This window comes from Balaenoptera borealis, assembly GCF_965194805.1.
Source record: "Balaenoptera borealis genome assembly, chromosome: 1".
NCBI lineage: Eukaryota > Metazoa > Chordata > Mammalia > Artiodactyla > Balaenopteridae > Balaenoptera > Balaenoptera borealis.
Genome location: NC_138860.1, coordinates 59,437,530 through 59,457,384, shown reverse-complemented (window position 1 = coordinate 59,457,384; position 19,855 = coordinate 59,437,530). Strand labels below are relative to the sequence as shown.

Here is a 19,855-nt window from a genome sequence, read left to right as displayed (position 1 = left end):
GACAAAGGATTAATCTCCAAAATATATAAACAGCTCATGGAGCTCAATATTAAAAAAAAATCACCCACCCAATCTAAAAATGGCCAGGAGACCTCAATAGACATTTCTCCAAAGAAGACATACAGATGGCCAAGAAGCACATGAAAAGCTGCTCAACATCGCTAATTATTAGAGAAATGCAAATCAAAACTACAAAGAGGTATCACCTCACACCAGTTGGAATCAGCATCATCAGAAAATCTACAAACAACAAATGCTGGAGAGGGTGTGGAGAAAAGGGAACCCTCTTACACTGTTGGTGGGAATGTAAATTGATACAGCCACTATGGAGAACAGTATGGAGGCTCCTTAAAAAACTAACAATAGAATTACCATATGATCATGCAGTCCCACTACTGGGCTTATACCCAGAGAAAACCATAATTCAAAAAGACACATGCACCCCAATGTTCATTGCAACACTATTTACAATAGCCAGGTCATTGAAACAACCTAAATTCCCATCGACAGACAAATGGATAAAGAAGATGTGGTACATATATACAATGGAATATTGCTCAGCCATAAAAAGGAACGAAATTGGGTCATTTGTAGAGACGTGGATGCATCTAGAGATTGTCATACAGAGTGAAGGAAGTCAGAAAGAGAAAAACAAATATCATATATTAATGCATATATGTGGAACCTAGAAAAATGGTACAGATGAACCAGTTTGCAGGGCAGAAATTGAGACACAGATGTAGAGAACAAACGTATGGACACCAAGGGGGGAAAGCGGCAGGGGGTCGGGGTGGTGGTGTGATGAACTGAGCGATTGGGATTGACATGTATACACTGATGTGTATAAAATTGATGACTAATATGAACCTGCTGTATAAAAAAATAAATTAATTAAAATTCAAAAATTAAAACAAAAAAACTCCCAACAAACAAAAGTCCCAGACCAGATGGCTTCACAGGTAAATTCTACCGAACATATAGAGAAAACATCCATAGTGCTGAAACTGTTCCCAAAAAATTGCAGAGGAAGGAACACTTCAGAACTCATTTTATACTACAAAGCTACAGTAGTCAAAACAGTATGGTCCTGGCACAAAAACAGACATATAGATCAATGTAACAGGATAGAAAGCCCAGAAATAAACCCACCTATGGTCAATTAATCTATGACAAAGGAGACAAGAATATACAATGGAGAAAAGACTATCTCTTTAAGAAGTGGTGCTGAGAAAACTGGACAGCTACATGTAAAAGAGTGAAATAGAACATTCTCTAACACCATATAAAAAAACAAACTGGAAATGGATTAAAGACCGAAAAGTAAGACCAGATACTATAAAACTCCTAGAGTAAAACATAGGCAGAACACTCTTTGACATAAATCTCAGCAATATCTTTTCAGATCAGTCTCCTAGAGTAATGGAAATAAAAACAAAAATAAACAAATGAGACCTAATTAAACATAAAAGCTTTTGAACACCAAAGGAAACCATAAGCAGAACAAAATACAGCCTACAGAATGGGAGAAAATATTTGCAAATGATGCAACCAAAAAGAGATTCATTTCCAAAATATACAAACAGCTCATGCAGCTCAATATCAAAAAAAACAAATAACCGAATCAAAAAATGGGCAGAAGATCTAAATAGGCATTTCTCCAAAGAAGATATACAGATGGCCAACAGGCAGATGAAAAGATGCTTAATATCACTAATTATTAGAGAAGTGCAAATGAAAACTACAATAAAGTATCACCTCACACCGGTCAGAATGGCCGTCATCAAAAAGTCTACAAATAGGGACTTCCCTGGTCGTTCAGTGGTTAAGAATCCTCTTGCCAATGCAGGGGACATGGGTTCAAGCCCTGGTCCAGGAAGATCCCACATGCCATGGAGCAACTAAGCCCATGCACCACAACTACTGAGCCTGCGCTCTAGAGCCCACGAGCCACGACTACTGAGCCCGTGAGCCACAACTACTGAGCCCACGTGCAGCAACTACTGAAGCCCACAAGCCTAGAGTCCATGTTCCACAACAAGAGAAGCCACCGCAATGAGAAGCCCACACACTGCAACAAAGAGTAGCCCCGGCTCACTGCAAGTAGAGAGAGCTCGCACGCAGCAACAAAGACCCAACACAGCCAAAAATAAATACATAAATAAATAAATTTATTTCAAAAAAAAGTCTACAAATAATAAATGCTGGAGAGGGTATGGAGAAAAAGGAACCCTCCTACACTGTCAGTTGCTGCCATTTGCAGCAACATGGATGGACCTAGAGATTATCATACTAAGTGAAGTAAGCCAGACAAGTAAGACAAACATCATATGATATAGCTTATATGTGGAATCTAAAAAAAAAAAGATACAAATGAACTTATTTACAAAGTTGAAAGTGACTCATAGATATAGAAAGCAAAACTTATGGTTACCAAAGGAGAAGTTGGGGGGAAGGATAAATTAGGAGGTTGGGATAAATATATACACACTACTGTATATAAAATAGATAATCAACAGGGATCTACTGTATAGCACAGGGAACTATACTCAATATTTTGTAATAACCTATAAGAAAAAGGAACCGGAAAAAGAATTACTGAATTACTGTGCTGTATACCTGAAACTAACACAACATTGTAAATCAACTATATTTCAATAATAATTAAAAAAAAAAAGAATAAAGCCAGAAAACAAGGAAAAAGTGAATGAAAAGGGGAAAAATAAAACTTGGAGCCTATAAAGAAAATTTGAAAGATTATGATTTAGTGTTTACCATTCTAGTCCATTCCCTCAACACATAGTTCATTCCTTCAAAGTATAGATTCATATCTCCTTTAATTGTCAAAATGTTTTCAGAAGTATATTGTTCTGTTGTGATTCTGTTCCATTATTTTGACTTTCTTTTTAAAGGACTCAAATTATATTGTACATATGCTTTCTGAATTGAGCTTATATGTTTTATATAATAAAGTCTACCCATCCAAAATAAACCTTTTTTTAAAAAAATGGGTATTCTCCCACTATCCATAAATGCATAGATTGGGAGGCAGCCAAGATGGCAGAATAGGAGGGCCCTGAGCTCACCTACTCCAACAGGTACACCAAAATTACAACTATTTACAGAGCAACTATTGATGAGAAAGACCAGAAAACTAGCAGAAAAAATCTACAACTAAAACTGTAAAGAAGGAAGCACAATGAGATGAGTAGGAAGGGCAGAGACACTGTATAGTCAATATCCACGCCCCCAAGGAGGCAACCCATAAACAGGAGGATAATCACAATTTCAGAGGTTCTGCCCAAGGAGCGAGGGGTCTAAACCCCACATTGGGCTACCCAGCCTGGGGGTCCTACACCAGAAAGATAAGCCCCCAGAACATCTGGCTTTGAAGGCCTGTGGGGCTTGCTTTCAGGAGAGCCAGAGGGCTGTAAGAAACAAAGAGTTCACTCTTAAAGGGGACATAGTAAACCTCACATGCTCTACAAGACCCAGGGCAGAAGTAGTAATTTGAAAGGAGCCTGGGTCAGACCCACTTACTAGTCTTGGAGAGCCTCCTAGAGAGGCAGGAGGCAACTTGGATTCACCTGGAGACATAGACTCTGGTGAGTAATGGGGATGAAATGTACAGTGTGGGAAACATATATAATCAAGAATAATATAATATCTTTGCACAGTGACAGATGGTAACTATACTTATTGTGGTGAACATTTTGTAATGTATAGAAATACAGACTCACTATGTTGTGCACCAGGAATTAACATAGTGTTATAGGTTAATTATACTTCAAAAATAAATAAACAAACTCATCAAAAAGGAGATCAGATTTGTGGTTACCAGAGGCTGGTGGGAGGGGTAATTTCCAGTTAGAAGATAAATAAGTACTAGGGATATAAGGCACAGCATGATAAATGTAATTAACACTGCTTTATGTTATATATGAAAGTTATTGAAAGAGTAAATCCTAAGAGTTCTCTTCATAAGGAAATATTTTCTCTTTTTCTTTTATTTTGTATCTATATGAGGTGACAGATGTTCACTAAACTTATTGTGGTAATAATTTCACGATGTATGTAAGTCAAATCGTTATGCTATACACTTTAAACTTATACAGTGCTTTATGACAATTATATCTCAATAAAATTGGAAGAAAAAAATAAATGCATATGTTTATTTCTCATCCAAATAAACATTTTCATTGTGTAGTAATGCACATAAATATGCTTTCCTCTAGTGCTTATTTGTGTGTTAATTGCTGCCTTGGTCATTCTGAGAAGGACTGAATTCTTTTGTCTAAGAAATGCCTCGGTTAGAGGTGGCTGTGCAACAGGAGACTCTTGTTGACCTGTGAAATTGCTTTTCCAGGTGTCTAAAATTGTGGATGTTATTTATAAGCAATTGTGTGGAAATGCTTCTCCCATTTTGAAGCAAGCTATGTTGCGGGTCATTACCTTGTTGACACGTACTTCACCAAAGAAGGTCATCTTTCAACTTATGGACTACCCAGTCCCAGCAGACAAGTAAGCCCCCTCTCACCCCTTCCACAGGGTTCGTTCAGTCTCCAGAGTCAGAGAGACCTGAACAAGTCAGATCTGGTTGCTTTTTTTCTGAAAGAGAATATCTATTTTTGTACCACATAGGATGATTGTAAGGCTTAAATAAGATCACCTATAGTATTCATATCTTCCTAAAATATGTGGCACACAGTACACCATCAAGAAATGATAATTGTTGCTATTATTTATCTGAGGATTTAAATTGTGTTCTGCTGCATATCCCACATTGAAAAACCTCTTCTCAAAGTGATAATGGTTTTTTCCCCACATGTGATAAAATTCATAGTGTCTTTTTCTCATTTATGAAGGACAGACATAAGATATTTCCAACCACCAATAAAATAATAAAACATTTAAAATTCCCAGGTATAATTGGGAATTTTACCTGTCTCTGTCCCTTAACTGTTTATCTGAAATTCACGATCCAGGGTCATGAGAAATATTTAAGAAGAAAGTATGCTAAGGTGAGCCTACGTGACACTATGAATCTAACAGCCACGTTAGAGGAGCTTATTAGATCACATCACTCCATTTCTATAGTTTGTACATTGGAAGGGAAGGTATTTCTTCTCTACTATTAACAGTATAAAAGGCAGGAAATTACATTATGGAAAGGATTCAGGTTTGGAAACAAATGAAAATGAATTGCATCCCAGCCTTGACCCTTATATCCTGTGTGACATCATGTAAGTTTCATAAACTCCTTGATCCTCAATTTCCTCATCTGTGAAATGAGGAAAGTTCTTTTCATCTATAAAGCTGTTATATGGATTAAATTAGTTAATGTCTGTAAGAGGGCAATGAAATCAACAAAATTCTAAACCAATTATATGACCGACTTTCTATTTCCAACTTAAAGATTGTATTTTTTAGGAAGCTTAAACTCACAAAGTATTTTACTATTTAGAAAATTCCTGGAAACTAAAAATATTCATAAGACTCAGTGTTTTCTCATTCAGGAACTAAGTACCCACTGTGTGTAAAGCGTTACCAGCCTTCAAGCATTTTGTTGAGGAGAGTGAATATACCCGCATGGATATAAGATAAAAGCTGCCAATGAATCCATTACAAACAGTGTGTACTGAGGAGGTACAGAAAGCAAACATAATTAGAATTAGGTGAACTTAATTAAAATAGTCACTAGCAGGTCTTGTGCAATAGTAGGTGAGGATTGAGGTAGAAAAACTGGGATTTGTAGGTAAGATTAAACAGAGAAACAGAAAGAAGGTGTGATCAAAAGGGAAGAGAATGAGACAGGGCTTGAGAGATTTGATATCCATGTGGTTCTAAGCATGGTACTATGAATAAGCCCTGCAGATAAAAGCAATTGAGTACTGGGGTTCTAGAGAGATAGGTGTGTCCATGTTCTGAGGGACCAGGCCCCCATATTAGGAACCTAAATGCAAAGAGAAAGAACGACAGAGTTCAGAACCCAGCATGGCTTGACATATAGCAGTTTTTAAGATGAGCAATAGTAAGAATAATCTTGAAGTGTGACAGGTATGTAGGGAAAGGAGGTCAGGAATTGGAGATTGAGAAGCCAGGGTTCTAGTTACATCTGTGTCACTGACTATATGTGTGACATTTGGGAAAATGGCTTCATTTTTAAATTTAATTTTCTAATTTTTAAGTTATGTAGTTTTTTAAAATTTAGTTAGCTTTTTACCTAGTTTTTTTAATTGATATATTTATTTATATATTAATCTGTATTTCCGTACCAGTTTTTAAATACTCTATTATCCCTAGACAAACAAGGTCACAAGGTGGGAGGGAAGAGTATGGAGTACAGAAAGCTGATCAGTTCCTGACATTGAGCTGGACAGATATTTACATAGCAATAGGAAATGAACTTGCAGACTTACAGTCTGTATTTTCCACAAGACCATATTGAAATTCTTCCTCTGTCTTCAAGGACAAGAAACTTAATGGGATCATTTGGAAATGGGAATATCAGTTAGTTTTGGACTTGTCTGCAGTTTCTTTGCACTATAAAGATGTAAAACCAAGACTCTTTTCCTGATTTGTGTCACAGTGTTGAGTAGGAAATGAAAAACGTATGATTTTCACTATCGGGGATGGGGGCTGTGTTTGCAGCACTTTGATGCTGATGTGGCAGGCGGCTGGTTCTGAGTCAAGTATGGCTCCACACGTGCTGAAGACAATCTTGCTGATACTGAAAGGAAAGCCTGGGGCAATGGAAGAAAGAATAACGGAAAGAAGACATTTCTCTCTTGACACTACTAATATGATGCCCGTGGCGGTAAATAATACAATGCGTGTTTCTTTTTCCTGGTGTTGTTTTCTTAGTCGTGAAAATCCCTATCTGCTCGCAGTCTCAGTCATACTTCCTTGACACGATCTGGCTCTCATTCATTCATTCATTCATTCATTCACTCAACACATATTTATTGAGCGCCTACTACCTGCCATACCTCGATCATGAAGCTTACATTCTTGTAAGAGACCCAGACAATGAACCAAAAAAATGTGTTATGTGTCAGATGATATAAAGCTTAGAAGAGATATAAAGTGGGGTGGGGAAAAGAAAGTGTCAGGGAAGGTTTAGGTAAATTGGTCAGGGCAGGTCTCTCTGCTGTAGTGACATCGAATCAGAGACCTGAATGAGATGAGGGAGTGATCCTTGCAGATATATGAGAGCTCTAGACAGAGAGAAGGGCAAAAGCCACGTGGTGACGGGAGCTTACCTGGCATATCAGTGAAGCAAGGAGGCCAAAACATCTGGAGAGCACCGAGCAAGGGTGAAGGTGTAGGAGATGGTATCAGAGAGGTAGCCCCCAGCCGGATCACACAGACTCTTGATAGGCATGTGAAGGCCTAATCTCATTTGTGTCCATCATTATATATCTCCCAAGCACCCAAATCACCACTCCTGGGAGTAAATTCAAGTCTTACACAGATATAATAGGAGAAAAAGTGGATAATGCTGCACAAACGTGAGGTGGTGAGATGTGTTTCTCTGATATAGTGGGTATTGTAGTGGTGAGTAGACCAAACAATTTGTTAGTGACCCGGCACGCCCCTCCTTAAATATTTCACTGCCCTGGATTGTTGAAGCACTGGGAGGACCTGGGTTATTGGTAAGACTATTCTTCATGACCACATAGGCGTGGAGCCTTGGGAGGTATGCCTTCCTTGGGAATCAGCGTGCTTCCTGCTGGTTTGGCAACCAGGCACTGTTGATAGTACTTTGGGAGCCCATGGCCAGAGAATGCTTGGCACAGTTCCTGCTTCAAAATGGACTGAGTAACTGTTATTGAATGAATGAATACACATGCATGCTTCAGGCTTCCTTCGAGGAATTTGGGGGAGGAGTTGCAGAGCCCCTGCCTTTCCACCCACCTCACCACTGCTGACTGGGTTTAAAGGGAGATGGTTACATTCTTGACTCCTTTTTCCTTCCCTTATAGGCATCCCAGGCTCTGTGCACATTGCTGCCTATTGGTTCTTACAAGAAAGCGGTGGCCCAGTTTTTCCCCCAGCTCCTGATGGCCCTCATGCTTCAACTCTTTTACACCAGCAACCTGAGACTGATGACAGAGGACAGGCCTTTGTGAGATACTAGTGGTATAAGAAATGAGCTTCCAGCTGTCAAATATTTCTACTCCCTTGGGTTCATGTGGAACTATATAATCCCTTGTGCAGTATATTCATTTATTACAGTTTTCTCTCCTCTGCAGGGTAGGATGCCTTTGGAAAAGTAACTATCCTAAGTACCTAGAAGTAAGCTGGGACCTTCCCTGAATGTGTATGCAGTGTATAAAAAGCCACTCCCACAGAATACGGTTTATTCCTGTCACAAAGGGAAGCCACCACGCAGAGAGAGAGTAGGGAGGAGCAACAGGTCCAAAACCGGACATGTAGTAGCTCTGCCATTTTCTCTGATAGTGATCTCTCGGGGTAAATTACGTGTAAGGTAAAAATAATGTGCACAAATGTGCTTTGTGAACTGTAAATTTATTTTGTGGTTGGTGATGTGATGTGTGGGCTTATGATAGCATGCAGTCATTCTGTCCACATAAGGTAAGGTTCGGCTCTTCTCTCTTGCCCAAGAGATTACAGTAAGCTTTCCTCCTCTCCAGGGAAATCAGGACCCAACTTTCTGCTATTTGCCCTCATCTGGTGTGGACTTCTAAGCCAGGCAGGACTCTAACACACATTCAGTCCCATTAAGATATTTAATCCACTCTCTGTCTTTCAAGCAGACATACACCAAATCATCCCAAGTAGATAAGAATGTATTCTATTTATTTAAAGCATCCAAAGAAGACAATCAACAGGCACCTTTAGCATGTCTTCACATCACTTAACATCTTTTGCTAATAAGCTTTTAATAAACTAATAAACAAATAAGCTGCTCTATGATTAATCCTAGATTTTACATGCTACAATTTCAGTTTAACCCCACATCCCATGTCCTGTTAATCAGGGGAGACGAAGAGCATTTAATGGTCTTTTCCTTTGAAACACCCCCCTTTCCCAAAACTGGCATCCTGCCCAACATAGAATGAAAAGGCAAATAGTCACTTGTATCTAGTTATGTGAAGGCCACTTGCAAGTGATGACTCTCCTCTCTTTGGGACCTTAGCTATGCTCGAGATGCACTGAGAGTTCTACTGAATTGTTCTGGACTGCAACAAGTGGATATTGCTCTAAAGAGAAAGAATTGCTGGAAGCAGTTTTCCCAAGCACTGTTTCACCATCATGGAGTCTACCTTGTTGCCAAGTAAGAACAGGGGCATTGAGAAGTGTTCTCCGTCTCTTTCCCACCTGTTTCATCTTTCTTCAACTACGCCACTGTGGGAACACTGTCAATATACACTAGAACTTCCAAGTCTCTCCCAATGGTCTGACTTGCCATTTGACGTCTACTTTTTCACTTATTTTGGGGGGTTTTACTTTTCCTTGCCTTGCTCTCTTACCTAATGATATAGATACCAAATTATCCTCCCTCCACAGAACAGGTTTCTCTCTCAGATATGGAGAACTAGAGGTGAATCTGCTTTTCCCTTCCTCTGTTGTTAACTGATTCCTCCTCTGCAGGCATCAGACACGTGCTCCCACTTTAAAGAGGTCTGATAAAAACCTGTACCCAATGAGACAAATTTGGGAAAGTATAATAGAAGAGGACTTTTATTTTCCTTGTACCACAAAGTTGTTGTTGTTGTTGTTTTTTCTAGTTAGCCCATTAGTGAATAGCAAGCTTCTGATTATAGGAATCAGCTTTTCTGATCAAGAATCACAATACATGGCCTTGACAACATAATAGACCATTTGAAGTTGTGACTGACTCAGAAAGTACAGTCCATATGGTTTCTGGGCTTTTGGTGCTTTTAAACCATTTTATTTGCACATAGATTTCAAGAACACATCTTATTTTGTAAAAGTGTAGTACGTCTCCACCGTGCAGATGGAGTCATTCTATCCTCAGTACCTTAGTACATTTGAATCTTCTTATTCAAAGTGTAGTCCACACACCAGCAGCAATAGCATAACCTGGGAGTGAAACATGCAGAATCTCAAGGCCCACTCCAAACCCAGTGAATCAGAATCTACATTTTAGCAAGATCCCTAGTTGATTTGCATGCACATTCAAATTTAAGAAGCACTACTTTAGTGCTTCATCGCCTGGAGTCTTCAAATGGAATCTCTGTTACATCACCCTTCCCAGTCCTGCCAATCTGGTCTAGGCCAGCATGTCAGGACAGCTGTGAGCCTGGTCACTGCCCAAGTGTGTTCTAGGGAATGGCTCAGTGAATCAGTCCTCACCACCTCTTCTCTTTAATAATCCAGGATAGCCCCATATTCTCTTCTTCATTATATCATTCAAAGGAAGGACTTGGTCTAAAATCACAAAGGTGACCTGTGTGGCCATCTTGGATTGCCAAGATATATATTTTGCACTATTTATTTTTTCTCCGTTTGGTCAGGCATGGATGGGAACTTGCGGTAATATAGGGCAGTCTGTACTGTGGCACAGGATAGGAGAGATAAGAAAGAGGAGTGATGTTAAGGAAAGAGATGTTATCAGTGATCCTGGCATATATAATTCCGCAGAGTCTGTGTAGAATTCATAATGAGCCTGCGGTTTACCTTGTATTAAGGAATATTCAAGACTATCTTTCTTTTTATCTGGTGATACAAAATATGAGGATAATGTTTCCCTCTTTTCTACCATTAGCATTTGCTGATGCAGAAAGTGTTTTCATCTTCTTTGCTAATTCTGTGCTTTATTCTTCTTTACAGAACTCTCAGTGACTATAACTTTCCACAGTTTCCAGACACCTTGCATTATCTCTACAAGCTCTCAGTGGAAGGTCCTAGAAGGTCAGAAGACAACGTCATCACAATAATATTCCTCACTGAAGTGAGTTTTATTACGAGACTGTGAACAATCAAGTTCTCATTCCCTTTCCTTATCCAAAGTTAAATCAACTCTCTAACGTTTTGTCTCCCTCTCCGAATATTGATTCTTACCAAAAGTTAAGACAATAACAGATATCTGAAGCTGAGGGGCGTAAGGTGAAGATAGATTTGAGTTATGAGAGGGTTGTCCCTTTAGACTGTTTCAGGAGTTGGCCTTTGTAGTTTCCTAGGGGGTGTGGATTTGCACAGACTAATTATTTTTGTAGTCCTAGTTCATATTTCTCTACAAGCTTCTTAAAGTATATAGGGATAATTAAGTTTACTAAAGGTGGTAGGTAACATCTAGTGTCTAAACGATACTTCAGACTTTCTAGGGGAAAAAAGGAATGGGCTAAATAACTGGGTAACATGAAAATATAGAACTATATTACTTTGTATATGAATATTACATCAAATATTGGAATGTCATACTAGAGTCAAGCAAATTGAGGCAGTACTTTTGCTTACAAAAGGCATGTAAAAAGTTCTATAAATTGAAATTATCTGAGTCAAATCTAATTTTCCATAAAAGTAATATATAATAAGGAAGTATTGATCTAGGTACGATGCCACATATTTCCAAAAGTTTGACATGATTTCAAACTTCATGTCAAAATAGTTAATAAACTATAAAAGGCATACCCATACACTATACTATATACTTCTAAAGCTTTCACAAAGATACATGAATTAGTTTAACTTAACATTGCAGTAGCAAATCACCAGTATTTTTCAAACTTGCTTAATCCATTTGAACCTCTCATTATTTTATTATGTGACTCATTATTTTTATTGTACTACCCTTTAAGTATGTACAAACACCAAATAGGTCTAAACATGAGACACAAAATCCCTCCCATAAAATGCTACATTTAAAAGAAATTTACAAACTACATAAGATTTATGTAAGCATCATTAATATACCTGATGGAAACCTAGTTGCCTCTCTCACCATGAATATAATGCTTCCTGCTACTGGAGATTGGCATGTCTGTCTTTCCAGGAACTCAGCAATGACCACACTCTCCCACCACTTGCTCTGTTTAGAATTTCTGGGCAATCGTCAACTTTCCAGTTCAACTGTGAGGTTCCCTTGGCCTTTTGTTGTTCTGAACACACAATCTATGTATTTTACCTTATTTTGGTCTTATCAGCCAGTGATACCTAAGACAGTATTACCAATGCCTATGCCATTTATTTATATATATTTGTTATTTCTAGTTTTCTACTGATATAAATAGCAATCAAGTTCTACTGATATAAATAGCAATCAAGTTTACATCTTTGTGCCTAAATCTTCTTTCTTTTGGTATTTTAGATTATGTTCTTATAATAGATTCCAAGAATCTGAAATAATAACCAAAGGGTATAAACATTCTCAAGGCTAAGGATTTTTAATGCCAAACCACTAACTGGAAAGCAGTGACAATCAGAGCTCCCCACACAGCTCATGGGTATGCTTACCCCATGGCACTCTTGCCACCATAAACAAGCTTTCCAATGTGAGAGGCAGACGTGATGTCCTGTGGGGTGATTTGATTTGTACTTATTGTTTAAAATTGTAGAGAGTTTGAACATTTTAAAAATATTGTTATTTATAAATTAAAGTTCCATATTATGAACAACCTGATCTTTCCTTTACCTATTTAACTCTTATGATCTTAGAGTCTTTCTCAATGAATTGTATGCTTCTCTCTCTCTCTCTTTCTCTCTTTCTCTCTCTCTCTCACACACACATACATACACATATACACACCCCACAGATTTGTTAAAGATCAAGTAACATATGAACACTGTGCTTTGTACATCCTTAGTGAGATAAATTGCAAGGACAAAAAAAATCTGTAAAGAAATATTTATTTTTCCTCAGGAGGTTTATTGATGTTATATGTGTTGATATCATAATTTTAAGACTATTGTATGCATTATATGGTAGAAAACGGATAAGTAAATGTACTAATGCTATTAGGCACCAAGATTTTCCAGGTAAGAGAAAGATGAGGCAACATAAAAGTATAAAAAGTTAACGTAAACTCTGTTATTCCACGTGTGAAAATTTCTTTCATCATATATATAAAACAAAGCATGTATTTCCTATTCCATCTGCTACTTCTCCTTCCCTCTATGGACACAGAAATATATGTAAAAATATGTGTAAGTATTTAGAGTTTTAGTGTGATTTGTGTTTGTTTTACTGAAAATGTCTCGATTTTTATGACTGAAGCAAAAACAATGCCTGGCCATTACTCTGCCTATGAACTTAATTGTTTTCTTTTAGCTTCTCAATAATTTCTTCAAGGACCCATTCCCAGAAGAATTTTTGGTTCTCTTCAGAAACTGGGTCAATGACTCTGATCCTGCAGTTAGCAAACTGAGCCTTCAGAAAATTGCCAGCATGGCACCAGTTATCAATGAGGTATGTGTGTGTGTGATTTGTGTCTGCCAGCACCATCGAAGTCATAATCTGAGATTTGGTATAACTCAGTATCCTTACTGACAAAACATTGATTATTTTTTAGTTTATACATCACTAACACAATATCAAAGCTGAGTGTTTTATCAATAAGGAAACTGGGTTGAATGGAAAGGATGTGTTAAGTCAATTTATTGGCTTTATCACCTTATTTATATTTTTCCCAGAAAATCACTCATTACACTCAGAATTTATCAGCATTGCCCTACATGAACACTCTTGTTACACTCTAAACCACACATACGTTATTTTCCACTCCAACATACACACATGCATACACATTAATTCCTGTCTCAGAGCACTCGCTCAAGCTTTTTCTTCCTTTATACCACTTTCCTCCTTCACCCATTCACATTTTTCTTATTTTCCAATGATCAGCTCAAGTCAAATTTCACTGGATATTCTGGTCTCTAGCAGCCTCATCCCTTTCAGGGCCACACCAACTATAAGCACTTGCTTATATAATATTTTATATTTATGGCTCTCTACCTATGACTCTTGAACCAACAGCATCAGAGTCTCTTGGAAATTTGTTAAAAATGCACACTGTCAGGCCCTATCACAGGCCTATGGAATCAGAAATCCTGGGGGTTGTGCCCACCAATCTATGTTTTCAAAAGTCCTCCAGGTAATTCTAATGCAGGTTAAACTTGAGAACTACTGTCCTATATCATTTCCCACTAAGTCATGTGAATACTTCTTGCCTTCCAGGAAGAGTGTGTCAACGCATACGCCTATGTGTTGTAATTCTTTTGTAAATTTCAAAGTAGCTTGCACAGTGCTGAGACTGTAGATATTCCATAAATTATTACTGATTTAATAATAAATTTAATAATAAATCCTAGTATATCCATTAAGCATAGTCTCTGAAAGCTTAAAGCCTGTCAGTGGGCACTCATTTTGCATTTAGAATGAAATGAGCCATAGTTTATTTGCTTTAGATAAATCATACAAGTCAATAGTATGTATTGCGAACAGAAAGTTATTTATTGCCTTGTCTAGTCCTCTTACCAATGCGATTAACAATGTGACCAAGTTGTCTAGGAAAGTGGGAGAGAAACAGTGGAGAGGGATCTGGATTGAGGTTTCATGTACTATCTATTGGTAAAGACTCCAGCCAGACACAAGTGTCCTCTGGCTGTTATTTTGGCAAATAGTATTTATTTCTTTTATTTCCTTTCTTTCCAGCCTGTCTTTCACTCCTCTGGTGTCTCCTTTTCATGTTTTGATTGCATGATATTCTGCTTGTCTCTGATCTGCAACTGATGCCCATGACCTAGCTCAGCAGCTCAGTGGCTCTCATGTCCAAACAGGTCATTGTCACCTAGTTTAGAGGTTATACTGCCAATGGTGTGTTGGTAAATGTTTAAACAAGCAGCTCTGTGAAAATAAGACCAATTTCTCTGGTGTAAATACTCCCACTATGGATGATTTCAGTCTATCAAAGGGACATCTGTAGACATGGATTTGGGAGAAGATGTGCAGTGGCGCATCATTATTTAATATCCCCACCATACAGATACAATACATGTAAATAACCTCAAAGGCATAAAAGAGCAAAATGTAGCAAAAGAACAGGAAGTGATGAGTCTTGAGTATTTATTACCAGTTTTTATTTATTTCTAAATTTATAAAATTTAATTTTTAATAGTGACTTGTTTTAATGATCAGCTTGCAAAATTTTTGACAATTTGGCAATTGACTCTTGTAAGCTAGCTCTAGCACATCACTGCATGCTGCCCAAACTCAGAGGTGTGTGTGCCAAATGCTACCTCAAGTCTCCTTCTAGTTCTTAAATCCCACCGTTTTCTTCCTTTTATATGTAGATAGAAAATGTATGCAGCTTATTAATATCCATCTTGGATGCCTTCCTTTCCCAAGACAAGACTGTTGTAATTCGGGCCTTGATGACCCTTCGAAGACTTTTAGGCAAACTGGACAAGGTGACCTACTCCTCCCTGTGTACCAGAATTGCTTGCAGCTACTGTCCTCTGATGGATCATGTGAGTTGCACAGTTAGATATGTGAGATCATTAGGTTTTATCATTAAACTGAAGCCCCAGGTAAGGCAATGCTATTACGTCCCAGAATAAGTCAACAAAAGGCAGTCATTTTGTGCAGAGCTACCTTTTTTTTTTTTCCCAGAGATACTAAGATTAATCAAGTAAGCTCTATGTTTGTTTGTTTTTAAACTACATTGTGAGAACCTGGAAAAGTCTGCCCATAGGAAAAGAGAATCAAAATGTAGCCTCTGTTCTTAGATGAAAGAGGAATTATAGTTTAGTGGCTGTGTTTGTTAACCCTGAATCTGGACTTCCTAGGTTCAAATCCCCGTGCTGCCACTGACTCGCTGTGAAATCTTGAGCAGGTGGTTCAGTCTCTTAGTGCATCATCTGTAAAATAGAGTGAATAGCAGGCATATTATGGGTATTGGAGTTGACACGTGTAATGCCCCAAATGAATATGATATTTTCATAGAAAACTTTAATTAGAAAGTATTTCATCAGAAAGTTGTGCATTTTGAATATTCTCATTTTTTATGGTAAAAGTGTTCCAGAAAAGTTGGATGACAGTAATATAGTATTTTAATAAACAGGAACATTTTGGTATGCTATGGGAAATCTATCTGTTTTTAAAGATTCCTTTGATGAGTGTTTGTGAACCAGAGAATTATTTCATAGTAAATTATCTTGCCAAAATTTGTAAGTTCTTAGTTCTGCAGATTTCATTGAAGAAAGGCCCAATATTATTAAATTATAGAAAGAGGAAACAGTGTCAGAAAAGATTTTCATAAGGACATAGTGATAATAATAGTAATAATAATAGTGGCCAAAATGTATTGAGTATTTACTATGTACCAGGCACTATTTTAAGGGATTTACATGGGCAATTTTATATAATCCTCTAACAAACTCTATTGCTATTATCCAGTTTATGTATAAGGAAACTGAGGAAAACTGAAATGAATATTTGGCCAAGTTCACACAGCTAATAAGTAGCTGGCATGCCCATGTAAAGAATTATTTTCAAAATGGAATCAAGCTTTTTTAAAAAACTGAAGGTGATATTATAGTTTAAAAAATTAACCTCTTCCTCTGACTTGCAATTTTTCTCTTGTAGAATCTTTATAATCCAATCACCTTCCTATTTGGCATAAGTAAGCCCTTGGAAACCTAGTACTATGCCATTATGCAAAGAACTTGCATTGGTATTCACTGGCAATTCTGCAAAGGCCTCCAGCATTTGAAGACATCATGGTCACATTACCCTAAGTATTATTGTAGAAATCATCTCCAAGTTATACAGATTTTTACATGTTATATTTTTAGGATGTTTTTAAATACTATCTTCCTAAATTTAAGAAACTCACTTTTCACAGGGGATTTTCTTTAATGTAATCTGAATTTTGGTAAGCAACTCTTATTTTAAAATCAAAAGGCAAGCTGACTTCTTAGACCCAAAGTGAATCTTTTCTAAAAATAAATGATAATAATTATATATATACATATATACACACATCATATATAGTATATATACGTATAAATATATATATACTAGTGTATATATGTATACATAGTATATATAGTATATAGTGTGTGTGCATATATATAAATATCCTCAAATGAGGTCTTTTCTGTGTGCATATTTCAGATTAATGGAGGCATTCGGAGTATGGCCATTCGACACTTTGGTGAGTTACTCAGGGACATGAGTCAGTACACATGGATGCTGAATGATGTGGTTTTCGGAGGCTTGGTACCTCTGATTCTGTTTCTGGAAGATACAGAGGCAAGAGTAGTTAAAGTAAGTCCTGTGATTTTGTTTTTCTTAGTTTTGCTGAGAATCGCAGTGCTTTATGTAACATCAGATGAATAGATTTTTACTGACCTTTTTCTACTTCACAGGCATGTAAACATACATTAGAAATCTGTGCCTCAGAATTAAAATGGTCAACATCATATTTGCTCAAGGATGAACATTACAGTTTTGAGCTGGTAGTGCTCAACGTCTGTAACAATCTTGTAAGTGACCCCTCAGGGTTTACTACCACAAGATTTATAGAAGGAACTTTAAAGGATATCCAAAGTGATGAAAAGCATGATGAGCAAGGAATATAAAGAAAAGATAAATGAACAATTATAGCTAGAACTTGAGACAAGAGAAAATTAAAATTTCCCACTCTCTTTTCCTCAACATTTTTCATCTATCGTTTCTTCCTCCAACCTACATACTTTGAGCAGTGTAAAGGTAGGAACAACATTTCAGATCACCAAAAGAAAAGCTGGAATTTCTTTTCCATGGCCGAATGAGCTGGTTCTCTGAAAACAGCATAAACTGCAATGATAGACAAATGGGGATGGAAGGATGTTAAGCAAAAGTTGGAAACCCAAAGTTTGGATATCATGTAATAAGCTGAATAATACCTGCAAGCAAAAGAATAACGTTCATACACAGAAACCCCCAAGTTTTAAACTGACCCTGATTTGGTATAAGCAACCAAGTTCTTTTCCCTGAAAGCCTCTCTGGAGAGAGCAAATGTGCTTTTTCAAGAAGTGAGAGAATGTTTTTTTTCCTTTTTTATTCTCAGCTTATTTCTCATCAGAAATATATTACAGATTTGATATCTGATACCTTAGGATTCCTGAGGAGTTCCAGAACATATCTGAGAAGAGGATCAGTTATTTTAATAGGTAAGTAAAATTCAATTCTAATTTGTCTTAAAAGGTAAAGAAAGGGGTAAGCAGCTAGAAATTTTCCTTGAAAAAATTATAAATTTTCTTTCTTTATGATGGACAGTACCTTTCATGGTGATATCTATGATGAACAGAAGTTAAAATATATGATGAGTGTAGAGTTCTACTTTATAATACACAGTGGGTATAGCTGTGTGATTAAATTATACAAAGTACATTCAACAGGATGAATTTCAAAATTTAAGATGGTGGCAAACCACTACAGTTTTCCTTCACTGCTTAAAAATCACCCCCCAAAGAATAAGAATAATGTATTTTTTAAATGTCATCTTCAACAAAACATGAACATCTATAACCATAGACTACAACAGATGAGGAAGAGCTACCAAATCCAATAAAGTTTGAAGAAGAAAATGTAAAGTTGTGGGAGTGCAGGAAGATTCTAAAAGAAGACAACTAAAATTTTTGACCTTGGACAAACGTGACCAATCAGTTTTTTCCCCCCTAGATTCTCGCCATGAAGATCAAAACTAATAATCCTTTATTTGGAATGGTAGGAAGTGAATTCCCAACTTGGTAGTGGGATCTTCCCTTGACCCCATTTGGCATCCTCGAGTAGCTGGGGCCCCAAGGAATGAGGAAATACTTAGTCACATTATACTTGTACAGAAAAGTCTGTCATTAGTCAGGGTAGAAGACAAATTGTATTATGATCAGCACTACAGTTCATGATCTGTGTTGATCAGAGTGGAGTAGAGGAACACACACACACACACACACACACACAGAGAGAGAGAGAGAGAGAGAGAGAGAGAGAGAGAGAGAGAGAGAACCCTGTATTATAAGAACTTTATTTCAAACCATAAAGAATTCATGTTATTCTGAATTCTACACTGGAACTTTCCACAAACACTCCTCTGTATATAATATTGCAAGATGCAAAAATAAGTAACTAAAAAAGGAAAAGGCATTATCTTTCTGAAGAGGTATTTCCAGGAGGACAAGAGAGGAAAGAAAGAAGAAAATCAAATTTTAGAAAATGTTTCTACAGAGTAGTTGAAAATCATGGTAAATATATTCATGAATCCAAAACTTTTAAAAATAAAGATCTAAAGATATAAGCACACAGGGAATATATAATGGGATAATGGGAGCACATGAAGAGTAAGCTTTGCATTTCTCTAATAATTAGTGATGTTGAGCATCTTTTCATGTGCTTTGTGCTTTTTGGCCACCTGTGTATCTTCTTTGGTGAAATGTCTATTTAGATCTTCTACCCATTTTTTGATTGGGTTGTTTTTTTTTGATATTGAGCTTCATGATCTGTTTGTATATTTTGGAGATTAATCCCTTGTTGGTTGCTTCCTTTGCAAATATTTTCTCACATTCTGAAGGTCGTCTTTTTGTTTTCTTTATGGTTTCCTTTGCTCTGCAAAAGCTTTTAAGTTTAATTAGACCCCATTTGTTTATTTTTGTTTTATTTTCATTACTCTGGGAGGAGATTTGCTGTATACCTGAAACTAACACAACATTGTAAATCAACTACACTCCAATAAAATTTTTTAAAAAAAATAGACAATGGAAAGAGAACATCAGGAGATCCAGATACTAAAGTTATCTGACATAGATGTGAGATATATGTTTTAAAAACTGATTAATATGTTCAAGAAAATAAATGGCAAAATAGAGAATTTCAAAAAGAAAAAAAAGA

The 19,855-nt window shown here is 37.0% G+C and overlaps 1 protein-coding gene across 1 annotated transcript in view; it reads left to right on the top strand.

Moving 5' to 3' along the window:
- The window catches only part of MROH9 (maestro heat like repeat family member 9), a gene marked incomplete at its 5' end in the record, with an annotated part of 68,169 nt that overhangs the window by 38,973 nt on the left and 9,341 nt on the right, over positions 1-19,855 (top strand). Inside the window, 11 exons of the mRNA XM_082344230.1 lie at positions 4,364-4,518; positions 6,301-6,317; positions 6,597-6,814; positions 7,983-8,126; positions 9,138-9,298; positions 10,819-10,939; positions 13,256-13,471; positions 15,277-15,453; positions 17,102-17,254; positions 17,356-17,472; positions 18,039-18,141. Coding sequence (XP_082200356.1) covers positions 4,364-4,518; positions 6,301-6,317; positions 6,597-6,814; positions 7,983-8,126; positions 9,138-9,298; positions 10,819-10,939; positions 13,256-13,471; positions 15,277-15,453; positions 17,102-17,254; positions 17,356-17,472; positions 18,039-18,141 — 1,582 coding nt within the window. The remainder of the gene's footprint in view (positions 1-4,363; positions 4,519-6,300; positions 6,318-6,596; positions 6,815-7,982; positions 8,127-9,137; positions 9,299-10,818; positions 10,940-13,255; positions 13,472-15,276; positions 15,454-17,101; positions 17,255-17,355; positions 17,473-18,038; positions 18,142-19,855) is intronic.